At 37.4% G+C, this 13,772-nt stretch overlaps 1 protein-coding gene across 1 annotated transcript in view; it reads left to right on the plus strand.

Annotated features, from left to right (window-relative positions):
- Positions 1 to 13,772, plus strand: part of COG5 (component of oligomeric golgi complex 5) — a 174,264-nt gene that overhangs the window by 58,335 nt on the left and 102,157 nt on the right. Inside the window, exon 7 of the mRNA XM_054631746.2 lies at positions 13,547 to 13,677. Coding sequence (XP_054487721.2) covers positions 13,547 to 13,677 — 131 coding nt within the window. The remainder of the gene's footprint in view (positions 1 to 13,546; positions 13,678 to 13,772) is intronic.

The following is a 13,772-nucleotide window of genomic DNA, read 5'->3' on the forward strand; positions in this document are numbered from 1 at the left end:
ATTTTCTGTTTACTGGTGCCTCTGGCTGCTTTAGTGAAAGTTGGTTTTGGGGAGCCACTATCCTGGAGCAACTCTTACTGCTCTGTATTTTCTGGCTGCTTCCAGCCACAAAAGCAAGGCCGCTTACATGTCTCTGTGTGATGTACTTATGAATTTAGGACTTCTAACTTTTCCCTGACTGTTTCTGATTTTTTAGAGGGTCCAACACACAGAAAGTAAGTTGCAGCTGTACCTAAAGTACCCAAGACTTCATAATTTTCTACAGATGTTCATCTTGCAATACTTTCCTTGTGTATTTTTTTCTAACAAAAAAGTCTTTTTTCAAATACTTAATTTGCAAATAAAATAGCAAAGAAGGTCATAAAATCAATTAAGTGAATCAAAAGTTTTACTTGATAGAATGGTCATGGGCTTCTTTTTCTCAGTTGGTAGAACTTAAGACTTTTTTTGTTGCATGGTATTTGGGGTCATTAAGTACCCAGAGGGGTCAGGCTTAGGCTCAGCACTGGCTCTGCTGTGGTTAGGGAGTGTGCCTGCTGTTTGTCAGTAACTCTCTGTTGGGATTCTTGTGCCAGAGACATAATTATACAGTGTTAGGTGAATCCATTACTTGATAACCCCAAGATTATCCAGTGAAGGAATACATGGCAAATGCTCCTGTGATACTGTGAGGGTGGAGATGTCAGTCAGCTGTCAGTGGCCACCCCCTATAAATGAGCTTTAAATGGCTGAGGGGCAATTATGATGGAGGTACATGGAATCATGAATGCTGCAGGAGGAGCAGAGGAACACAATGAACAGTTACCCTCTTCCATTACAAGCCCAAAAAAGCACTGAATGAAACTGTCAGGTGGCAGGTTCACAGCCCAAAGTTGCTGCCCCATGCAGTGCATGTTTCAGTTGCCATGGGGAGCACTGATTGTGAAATGTTTCCATGAGTTCCAGGAGTTATTTTGTAATTAATGGAAAAGAAACAGAAAGTGAGGATTATTGAACATGATAGTACTCACAATACTTGTTGCTCCTAATATTGCTGAACCTGAACTGTTGCTCTGTGGAGTGTCTGCTCTCCAAGTTGTCCGTGCTTTGTGCTCTGCCCCCCATGCTGAAAGGAGCTTGGAGATTGGCTAAGGAGCTGAGGGTGAAATAAGTCATGGAAGCTAAGAGCCACGACCACAGCTCATCCAGCAGCTTCTCTCCGAGGATCTGTCAATGGAGATTATATACTGCTGGCTGAGATAGCACAGAGATACGGATTTGACAGTAATAAGTTTTACATATTAGAATTGCACGTGTTGTCATGTTTCCAGTCAAGACTCTTCACTGCTGCTGCCTCTCGATTTTCAGAGTTTCGATAATGAATAGTTTTGAGTATATCAATATCATTAATTTTGAAGACCCTTGATAATCTTCATTTAATTTTCTTCTGAAGTTATTTTCTGGTTTTGATTTTTTTTGCCTTTTTTTTTTTTCTTTTGCTTGGCAAAACACACTTTCTGGATGTTGGAAAAATGTGAATCTTAATTGTGATGCAGTGTAATAATATCTTCAGGACTGGGTTCCTATTAGAATGTTCAGTATATGCTATTGAAAAATTGGTTTTTCCCTGTTTTTTTTTTCTCCTGAAAGAAAAGGTGTTTAATTTAAACAGTATTAATGCTTTAGAGAAGATTCTGTTTCTTTCCTGATCGTGAAATTATTCATAACTAACAGCAGTAAATGTCACAAAATATGCTTTGTAAGGCTTAAGAAGAATTTGTTATCCGACTAAATATTATTTAGAATTAGAACTGTAATAAAAATTATGATAGAATCATAAGAGTACACAATGCATCTCTGTTTTCTCAATTTTATTTTTAAGTATTAAATTGCTAAACATATTTTATTCTTCAAGCTGCACATTTTTTTGTCCATTCAACTCTTTTGTATTAATTATTAGATACAATTGGCTGACAAATGTAGGTAATAAGAATTGGCTCATAGATTATTATGAAATTCTACAAAGAGAATATCCGCATTATTTATTTAATAACAGTTACTTGCTAAATTAAATGTTTTCCCCCATCTGTTAACAATTTGTGCCTTTAATGACTGAAAGACTTGCCTGAACTTATTGTTTGCTTCCTTGGATATGCAAACTTTAAAAAAAAAGGGATTTATATTTTTAGCATTTAGCTCTTTACTTTGAACTTGGCTACAATAGATACTGATTTTTAATTTTATGTCTCTGTGACATTAATGATAGTAGAACTCAAATGTGTCATCAGTACTGTATTAGAGAAGACTTAGCTTTTCGTTTTTATCCATTTTGAAATAATAGAATAAAAACAATGGCTGCTTTCTCTGTTTTCACTGATATTTAGTCATTTTGAGAAGACAAGTACATTTTTGTGAAATCTTAATCTGTGGTAATTTTAAACCTTCATACATGCATGTGCTTCCTAATTTTAACACTATGTGTTTTTTGTAGAAAATCATGGTCAGTGTATGTGAAAGACTAAGTGATGGATCGTACTATTCTTCTAGGTTGCCAAAGAACTTTGACAGGTAGCAGAAAAGGTTTGTGCCACAGCTGTGTAGCAGCAGTCCTGGAGTGTGCTGTAGGTGATTGTTCCCTTTTGTTCCATGTTTGAGGAGCAGCTGTGCAGGTGGGCTGCTCCAGCTCCTTCCACTGCCGTTGGCAGCTGGGCGATGGTTGGAGTGCGTGATGTGTAGGGATTGGAGGCTGCGGGAACACTGTGGAGCAGCTGGTGTGGGAGGGATGGGACATTTCCTTCAGCTTCCTAGTGTTCTTCTCAGAGCAGGTACAGCTAAACATTACACTAAGTGCTAAGGGTGAGAGTAACAGTTTATCAATTTCTATCTAGATAACTTTTTTATCAAATTGCAATGAATGTTGTAGAGGGGACAAGAAAGGTTCTAAAACTTTTTTTTTTTAAATTTCACTATACAAATTGTACAAAATAGAAGGTATTAAAGAATCATCAGAGGCAACTGCTGTCAATCTGTCATTCCTGTTGAAAGGTCAAAAGGCAGGCATCTGTGCAGTCTAACTTCAAATGCAAGTGTTGGAATATGAACACAGTTTCACTGTTTGGTTCAGTTTGGCTTTCAAACAACATTATTTACATTATTTTCTTGCCTATTTTTTTTAGTACCGTTGCTAAGTTTTATTATTGCCAGAAGAATTGGCAAGAATTCTGGCAGACTGGGCAGATTTCTGCCATAGGCTGATCTCTAAATATCAAAAAAGAATTTGCTGTAGGAGATAAGATATATTTCAAGAGGTTTTAAAATTTTGCTGTTATGTTCAAGTTGTCTACAGGAACACTCTGTATAACACAAGGTTCACTTTGTTCTCCTACAAAGTATCCGATGTACTGTGTGATTTATAACCTATGCAACGTCTGTTGACTCTAAAGATGTTAAAAACAGGTAAATCTGCAGCCAGTTGCGGGAAGTTATTGATGATACAACAAGTGAGGGGTGGGAGGAATTAAATATGCATTTATTGAAGAGAAAAATTACATATATTCTAGAGTACGGAGGGAGTTAACATAGCTGTTACTAAAGAAAAAGCAGTTCTGCTTTTGCAGAAGTGTTTTCCTGAAGGTGTAAGTATGAAAGGGTGAATAGTGGGTGTTGAAAAGAGGCAGGAGAGACCCATAAGAAGAGAGAAATATGAAAGAAATATTGCAGCTTATATATATATGTAGTAAAGAAAAAAAGTAGTATTCCCCCTTATGCAGGGGCCAAGATAAGATGATTTTTTTTTATTACTTTGATTATATAGCACTGTAGCACTACTGATTCTAAAGTGTCTCCTGGCATTTACAAGTGTATGTTAGAAATGACCTGTATTCTCTCATGGGCAATCTACATTTTTGGATGCACATATTAGTGCAAAAATAATTATATAAACTCAAAAAATGTACAATATATCTCACCAAAAAGAAAAAAAAATTAATGCAAACTAGCTAGTTCAGGATGGTAATTGTAGACTTGTAGACCTGTAAGTCTGTAGCTGTCCATGTATACCTTTATCCAGGTGTAAAGTATTCAAAAACTAGGTCAATAGCCATTTACATAATTAATTAAAATTCACAAATTAATCAAAATCTCCCCTGCCCTCCTTCAAAGGCAGTGATTCAGCGAAGAGTCAGCCATCTTTGCCTTCTCCGCAACTGGTGGGATGTTTGAAAGAAGTTATTTCTGACTAAGGTTCTTGAGACACATCATCATTTTCCTTCATTTTCTTTTATCATTGCATGTTCTATTGCAACATGGGATAGTACTGATGGAAACTGAATCATCACACGTTTACATAATGCTCTATATTGAGGAATTCTACTTAGCTATTGAACGATAATGTATTAATAAGATGTAAAAGCTGCCTGGTGTTTTCAGGCCAACATGTAAATTTAGGTTATATTTTGCATCTCTCTGCTCATAACTATTTTGCTGGCTTTCATGGCTTTAGTTGCAATGCTAACTTAGGCAAACAAGAGACAGCCCAAGTCACATACCTTCATTTAGGTGAGTCCTTATCTCAATTTCCTAGTTCAGAAAAGGGATGGTTTACTTCATCCACTCCATTTGGAAGGGCATAATTCTTTTACATGGGTTTATGGTGCAGTTGCAATATATTTTCAATGCAATTATCTCTGATAAATATGAGAGTACATTCTTTTCATCCTGCTTCATTTTATATACTGATATGAGGCTCCATTTCAATGATTGCTTATTGTTCACCTGTTGAGATTTCAAGAAATATTTTCGGGACAGTAAAAATCCTGATTTTTGTCTCCGTGAAATTTATTAAAAACAAGCTTTATTCACCTTTTTGTTTTCCAGTTTTGGATGCTCTCCTGAAATATGAGCAGAACTGAGCATTACCATTGGCCTTGCTGATGAACAAGCAGTGCAAAGTTGTGGGCTTAGGTGGGGAGGAAGTTGTCAAGGTGGAAAGCATATGATGGCACTAAATTACTCTTAGAGATTAATTAAAACCAAATCGTATGAACGGCTCTGTATTTGTATCCTTTCACTACATTCCTTCATAATTTTCTGTCTGTTATTTTTCATCATTCTGTTATTCTCAACTCTTTGAAAGCTGAAGTTCATTTGTTCTGTAATGCCCCACTTGGGCTACATCTCTCTCCTGTTCCATATTCTACCTTTCTGTCCCCCTTTCTGTTTTTGTCTCTTTCACACATGCTGTACATTTGCTTTGCATCTGTGATGCTATGAAGTCTGTTCAAAACCAAAATAGGACAACTAGATTTTTACTGGCAACATATTTTATTTTTACATTGCTCCAAAAAAAGCCCAAGAGGAGTATTGACTTGTAGAGGTATTGCATTTTTGCCAGAATAAATTTAATTTTGAAAGTCCATTTTGAAATTTTCTTTTGAATATTTTCTGATTTCTAGGCCATAGCTCTGATAGAATACTTAGGGTGAAATTGGTTTCAGTTCCACCCAACTGCTATTGATGAATGGCATGAATATTACAGTTCTTTGTAAGTATTTTATCACAGAGAATTTAGTAAAAAATGCAGTTTTAGTTGCTGAAAATGTTTTGGGAGCTCTTGAGGGCATTTTCTCAAACCAGCCTGTTTTAAGAAACTTAGAGTGATTTTTAGAATTCTAGATCCTAATGTTTCACAGTTTATCAATTTTAATTATTATTAAAATACAATGTGTGCATTCCTGCAGGTTAATATCCTCCATGGATAAGGTGTAGGGAACCAAAAGTACAGTGTTCTGCCCCCATGTCTAACTAGAATTTCTCATGCTGTAGCCTGTAGCCCTTGCCTCTTGTGCACCTCTGAGAAAGGTCTGTCTGTCAGGCAGCAGCAGATGCATTTGGATCTGTTCTTAACCACTTCTGCTCAAGGTTAAAGGACTCAGTTGCCTCAGCCTCTCCTCACACTCACATGCTTCAGTCCCCTGTTGTGGTGGTTCCCTGTTGGACTCATTTGTCAATGTCTGTTTTCTTGGGAGGCGTGGAGTACAGTGGCCTTACAAGTGCCAGATAATGAGATTAATGACTTCCCTCAACCTGCTGGGTACACCCAGTCTAGTACACAGCTGGCAGCCTCTGCCACAAGGATGTACTGCTGGTTTAAGTTAAATTTTCTGTCCACTGGGTCTGTTTCTGAAAGCTTCTTTCCAGCCAGTGAGCACCCAACCTGCTTGTGTGGACAGGGCTGTGCCATCCCAGGTGAACAGGGCTTAACTCACTTCTGTTGACCTTCATGATGTTTTTTTCTGTCCTTACCTCAAGGTTGCTATGGTTCTTCAGGATGGCAGCCCTGCACTCCAGGGTGCTGAGCACTTCCTCAAGTTGCTGTCAGCCATAAGCTCACAGAGGGTTAATTCTGTCCTGTCACCCAGGTTCCTACAATGGCATTGAGCAGCCACCAGCTGGATGTGGGGCTGCTGCCTGCTCCCCTTGGAGGGCACAATAGAAAGCAGCAGGTTTAGTAGGTCGTGGTGAAGTAAGGTTGTGAGTCTGTATTCAAGGGTGAGGGGGAGGGATGGGGGAGATCTAATGGTGTGTGGGAGGGGGAACCTTAAAGGAGTTCAACAACTCTTGCTTTAGGCCTAAGTGAGCGTGGGAGTCGTGTGGTATAACTTGTGATTAGACCTAAGTAGTGTTTGTCTTGGTGTGTTAAGCTATTTTCTGAATCATGGCATTTTCACAGGAATGTCTCCAAAATTTGGTGCTCATTGTTAAGTCAGTGATGATGATAAAAATAGATATCAAACTCATTTCCATCAGTTCCAGATCCTGCGTGGCATCTGATTTCCAGCCCAGAGAGCAGTAGGAATTAACTCTTCCATCAAGACAACTTAAATGCAGCTTTAATTTAATTTAAAAATAGCTAGTCAGTCTTCCTCACTGCTCCCCCATAATTGTTCTCAATTCAGGGTGTGTTTTTTTATATTTTTGCGTGCAGTCTGGAGAGAAGCAGCAGGCTTCCTCTGTAGTAGATAGGATTGGACATAGATGATTATTACAGCACTACTAAATATTTTAACATAAACCATATTCTATTAAAAAAAAACAGGAACAATCTTTTGGAGGAAACAAAGCTGATTCCAAGTGCGGGCTGACAACCCATTCTTTCTTATTCCAACCTGCCTTTACACTTAAAACTGCCTGTTTTTTTTTTTTAACATGCTACAAAATGTTCAATTTTTTAATATTTACATGGTCTCTGAATTAGAGTGTTGAATTCTCAATTTTCTTCTGAAGTAAAGCTTTGAGCAGGTGAGATGATGCTCCATCATTGGAAGTGCTCGAAGTCAGGTTTAACAGGGCTTTGAGCAACGTGAGATCATGGAAGGTGCCCATGCAGAGGGGTTGGACTACATTTTTTTAAAGGCCAAACCATTATAGAATGATATAATGACCAAACCATTATAGAATGATATAATGTGCATGACAGGTCTGTTTTACAGTACAAGATAATTGTCTGTGTTTAAACGAGCAGTTAAAGTTTTGCTTTCTTTGACTGGTATGCTTTCCACCAGTTTGGTTTTGGTACTGTTGACCTGATTTCTTTAAAATGAAACCAGTCTTGGATTGAAATGAAGAGCTGAGAAGTTCTTTGCTCTGTATTTATTTTTCATGTTCCCCTTCACTAGGGACATCTATCAGACTAGACCTGGTTGTCTAATATTTCCTTTTCTGGACTTAAACAGAAAGAGTGTGTTAATGTTCTGCCTGAGAAAACAAACAAATAGAGAGCCAAGGGGCCCCACTCAGTTTCTGTCTCCAGTAGGACAGTTTTCATTCACTTAATGTTGTTCAAACAGCTAAAAACTGAAATCTTATGTATTATGCATGCAAGTAGTGAATTTTTGAGATGGTTGAAATTGCTTAAATAAGGACCAAATTTCATAGGAGCTTAATGGCCCTCCAGTGACACAACAAGATTTTATTTTCTGTTGTTTCACTGTTGAAAGGTTTGCAGGAATTTTGCCATATAGGAAAAGGAAAGAAAGATACCAAGAGTTTTGTAAATAACTGGTTATTTTAGTAAAATAATTTTTTCCTCTTTAATAATGAATTATTAATACCTGCAGGAAGCCCCTCAAAATTAATAATTTAATATTCAAAATGAATAATTTTAAAGTATATTCAAAATATATGACATTGTGTATGGCCAGTATAGGGCATACCCAGTATAGGGCAATTACATTCTTATTTTGAACACTTCACAAGGCATTGTAATCTATGCAGTTTTGATAGGAATTAACATCTTTTTCTGAAGAGCTCAAGTTGCATAAGATAGCTGTAAGATATTGTTCAATAGTACCAGTAGTGGAATGGCTTTCACTTGATTTAAAGGCTTAATATGAGGCTTGCTTCAGCAAGTACTTTGGTGCCTGGTGCAGAGTGTGGGGCAGTCATTTCTGCTTAAGTGGAGAATTAGTCTGGTTAAAACAGAACATAAGCAGAGGTACTTTTTGGAAGCATCAGATTCCAGTTTGAACACTTAGAAATTTGCCTGCTCTTGCTATTCCCCACCTGCTCTGTATGCATCTATTGTGGCAAATTTGTCTCCAAGCAGCAGACCGCTGCTCTTTAAGGTAAGGTGTTTGCTTATTCCACCTAGAGACTAGAGATATAATGTAAAACCCCAGGTTGTTTTCACCAAAGGGTGAGCATTGGTCTGCTGCTGAACTATTGGGATCTCAGGCTCTCTTCTCAGGGCTTTGATTTTAAATTCACTGCATTGCCAAAAAAAACCAGTTGACATATTCCAGCCCAGCAGCATCCTGGGTTGCTGGTTCAGATACAGTGAGGCAAACAAGGTGTCCTTCCTGTCCAGTAGCTACTGCTGTAACTAATGTTTCCCTTAAGACCATGGAAGATAACAGAAACAAATATTCCCAATAGCAGTTTAGGTTCAGTTTCATGAACTTCTTCTACCAATGCACACATGAGTCTTCTATAATAGTTCTTGATAAATCATGTAGCCTGTCATCTTCTGCATACTAAAATTCCAGCAGAACTCTTGGGTATCATTTAGATCTGTTGACTTTTTGGAATTTAAATTAGTAATTTCTTCAAAAATTGTAATTTTTCTTCACTATGGAAAAATAGCAGTGTACTCTTAGGGTACAGATATCACCAACATTATCTGCAACTAAGACTGCAGAATCAAGTAAAACAAATGACCAGTGCAAGAGAAATAGACCTCAAACCTCCCTCCAACAGGGAAACAAAGATCTGTGATTTTATTATTCTGTGATTTTATTTAAAATTTCAGGAATGGGTTATTTTCCATTAATACCCCTCTCCCCATTCCCAGTCTTCCATGGAATGCCTCTTAATTTGTCATTGGATTCTTGCATTTGAAGGGAGTTATGTATCTGCAGACCTTAAGTGTTTGCTCCTGGGGAATGCACTTTGGATGTTCTAATTTCCTTTTTTTCCCCCTCTTTATTAGTGTCGCTGAGGTTGGTTCTCAGAGCACAGAAGGGTTTCTCTTTTGACTCAAGTAGCCTCTTGAGTCATGCAGCTTAATCACGTTGGTTTATTACTGTCTTTTGTTTTCCTCTTTGTTAGTGCACCTGATTGTTCTCAGTAGTCTTCTGTTGATTCTCTAATTTCTAGCAAAAGCTCAGAATCAATTCAGTCTGTATAAAGAGTGTAATACAGTTTTTGGGGAGCTCATAAGGGTGCTAGCATCATAGTTATCTCTGTTCTAAAACGTATTTCAATCCTTACAGAAAGATGCAATTTCTAATCTTGATTCTGTATTATCACAAAGAATATTTGAGGTTAAAAAATGAGATCACATATTAGAAAGAATCTGTGTTGGTGAGTCATTTAGATTAAGGAGAGCTAACTGAGTTGCTCAAAGTACTGTTTTTCTGCCTAATGTTCTATCTGCATATTGGATTTGTCTGACTACGAAACTGCTCTTACATAACTATCTGGGAAATACTGCTTTAAAAAATGCATTTTCAAGCAGTATCTTAACCAATAGATTAGAATAGTTGTTCAAGTTTAGTAAATCAAGAAAATTCAATATTTTAGTAACAAAAATACTTTTTTTATTAAAAAGTACAGCCTTGGTAGGCTGAAGTAGATTATATATGTCATTTCTTGCTCGTTCTTAGTGCATTCTGCCTTGACATACAGTATTTTTGTTCAAGAAAATGATTCAGCAGGCAGTCTGTATTTAAAGTTCTTAGAAAGTAAGTTCCAGCTGTGCTTTCCAAGTTTATTTGGGTGTGATAGAAGGGAAGCAATACTAACACCCAATGAGAGTTAAGGATTTGCCTTTATGTTCTCAAACCTATATAAAGAGGTAGAATTATCAGAGGGATGAGAGGTAAAGGAATGTTTATAGGATTGTAGCTCCCTCCTCTAATTTGCTCCCTGGCTGTGCTGAGAAGTGGCTGGAGCAGCCTGTGGTGCTGCTGGGAGCCTTGGTGGCTGCTCCAGCCCTGGCACATGGTGGTACAGGATACTTAGATTCTAATTTGTTAAAAACACAAATCTTCCCAACAAAATGTTATACATAGGCTTTTAAAAGCTCTTAAGGGAGAGATGTCAGGTATAAATACATACTCACTAAATCTTTTAGAGTTAATACAGTAATAGTTTTACTGCAGAGCTTTAAGGTTAAAGCAGATGGAAAGCTGACATGCTTTAAATTGGACACCAGTCCCCAGAGTCTGTGCTAGCTGAGGGGTGAGCCATTGTTTTTGGTTAATTCCTGATGAGTAGACACAAGTTCCTTACAGCCCGTGTCCCACTCACCTCTGATCATGACCACAGTGTTACTGACTGACTGTGCATGGCAAGAAATAGAAAAACGATCACATGAGTAAGTGCCTGAAACAAAATTCTACATTTGCTACTCCCTGAGTTAATAACCCATAGCATTTTTGTTGTGTTCACTTGACAGGGTTTCTGTACTAACTAAAACTGACTGAAATATGTGAGTTCCTCTGCAATATTTTAAATCGATCAGATCTTAAATGCACAGGTATTTTGGGTATGATCTGGCTGCTCTTACATCAACTGTCCTTCTTCTTGGTTTCATGTGCTCTCCAGGGGAGCAACATCACTCTTGAGAGTACAAAACTGTAGAGATTTCTCATATTATATTGTCAGCGTAGGTGACAAAAACTATCAAAAAGTACATACCCTGCCTGTGTTGCAGCCTCTGCTCTCACATAAGAATGGCAGGAAAGCACTTGCAGGTGTTTCTGACATAGACCTGCTGTCCTTATGAAAACTGCCTTTCTTTTCAAACTGTCTAATTGCTAGAGCTTCCTTACTGTTAGAATAGCAGCTAGGAGCATCTACAGTAGTAGCCACTGAACCTACAGGAAGGCCCACTGTTTTGAAGTCCTGCTGAAATGCACTGTCCCAAAATATTTTGTTAGGACTGCGGAAAATCTGGAGCAAAGTTGCAGATTTTAACAGATTGGCAGGAGGTGGCTGCCAGTCGGAGACACAGATGGAGGTTTTTGGAGAAGCCAGAGCAGCAAGGTCTTTCTGTTCTTTTCTTGAAACCATCAGAAGGATTAAATTTTTAGCACGTGAAGTGACTTAATTTAGATTTTGAAATGAAACACAACAGGAAGAAATGGTATCTTTTTTAGTAATCTTCCTCAGATTTTCTGTGGATTTAGGAGATCATGACCATATTTTAATTTTGTTTTGTTTAGGCAGTCTGGGCTTCCAGATTATGACTTTATGCCATAAGTGAACCACACAGCAGTTCTTGTGTTTGTGGAATATATAAATATTTGGTAATATTTGCACCTTTTTTTAATCTCATGTTGCCAAGAAACTTCTTCTGCATTTCCTATGGCAGTAGAATGAATCTGTGATAGTGTTTTCCTCTTTTTTTTTTTTTTCCTGTGCAGCTAAAAGAAAGGATTCAGAAAATTAGCCTTCCCATTCAAGACACTTGCTTATTGGAACTTGTTGGGAGTTCAGTATTAGTTTTAATGGGTTCATATGCCAGACCACCTGTAGAGATGCAGCTTAGTAACAGCAAAAAGTTGCATGGAAATAAGGGCGAAGTGTGGCTGCTCTGGCCCGTGGCAAAAGCAGCTCTGTAACCACACCAGCACACAGGGCTTCATGAATCCCCTGTGCTGTCCTGCTGCTCAGCTGAACTTTGACCCCCCTGATCCATTTTTAAACAAATGCATGCAGGGAAAAGCATTTGCAGGCCTATTCTTAGTAGACTAAAACCTATTTGACATACTGTACCGTTAAGAGAGATGATTTCCTTTATGCCTTTACTGAGCTTTATGCAGTATTTCAGTAAGCTTTTTGTTTTTATTTCTTATATGATATTTTTCATGTGCAGGTACAGAGATGTTCTCTACATAGCTGTGAAATGATTCACTTGGAATTTTGGGTTCAGTTGTGAATATGTCATTGCTGAAATTCATCTGAGAATTAGATTAGTTTATTAGGAATAAACAAAAATAAATAGGTACTAAAGTGAAAGGTTATTTGGCAAAGATTTAAAAGTTCAGTTAGCTTAGTTAAAATGTTTAAGTCTTTGCCTTAATAAACTTACTGTGAGGACTAAAAGGAAGATAACTTTATTAGGAAGTCACAGAGGACTGGTTATAAATGGAAAGAGTGAAACATCATCTTATGAAGGAAGAATCTGATACTGTGTGAAATGCCTTGGCCATTATTTTGTTATTTTTATTTGATCTTTCCAAAAAAACAGTGGAAAACCTGTTTCATTAAGCTAAATGTTGGGAATGGTGTAAATGAGAGTAGTCCTGCATTATTTGGGTGATAAGCAGTAGTGTAAAGGTCTAGGCTACCTGGACATGGAGAATTGGATTAATTTAAATCCAGGAAGATAAAAAAGGAGGGAAAAAATCATTGAGAAAAGCTGAATTTGGATAGATTTTATTGCTGCAATTGCCAGTCCAGCCCAGTAATCTCTGGCTACCTGGCTGATGGTCATTTCCATGATGGTAATGATTTTTGTGATGATTCTGTAATTAAAAAGGAAAAAAAAAAATCTTTTTCCTGTACCATTCTTTTGTCTTTGATCTCAAATGTTCAGTAGTGCAACTTAAATATATGAAGTATAATTTGAGCCTTTTAATACATCTTTAATTTCAGATCTTAGAGCAAATTACACTTATTTGAGCATGTGGTTAGACAAGTTTACTGATCTAGTTAATTCTTTGGGACAAGGATATGACTTCTTGCCCCTTTTTGGCCTGTGATTTTGATTCTATAATTCCTAGGACTCATGTTTTGCACCTCTTTGGTAGTCTCTGGATGTAGAGAAGTGTGTTGAAGTAAATTAAATGTATTCAATATCCAGGTTTTCTTAATTAATAGTCCTCTGATTTTCAGTTTTCCTGGTATAAGACATTACTTTGATGTACTGTATTGTCAAGTGTTGTATACAAAAATGTCCCTTGGAACTGACTGTAGCTTTGAAATGTTTTAACATGCTTAAAATGTTCCATTATCCCCATTATCCTGTGTCATGCTTATCAATGTTTTGTTGCTTTTATAGATTATCTTTCTCAAGGGATAGATCTGTCTGGAATAGAAGTGATTGAAAATGACCTGCTTTTTATTGCAAGAGCTCGTCTTGAGGTGGAAAACCAGGCTAAAAGGTTGCTTGAGCAAGGTGTGGAGACTCAGGTAAAGTGCACTTTGTTCTTTACTTCCTTTTAAAAGTAAAGTGTAAAAGCATTTGAGCTTGATTTCTTTTGCTTTGTGTAGCACTGCCCAATGTA

The sequence above is a fragment of the Agelaius phoeniceus genome, chromosome 5 (assembly GCF_051311805.1).
Source record: "Agelaius phoeniceus isolate bAgePho1 chromosome 5, bAgePho1.hap1, whole genome shotgun sequence".
NCBI classification, from domain to species: domain Eukaryota; kingdom Metazoa; phylum Chordata; class Aves; order Passeriformes; family Icteridae; genus Agelaius; species Agelaius phoeniceus.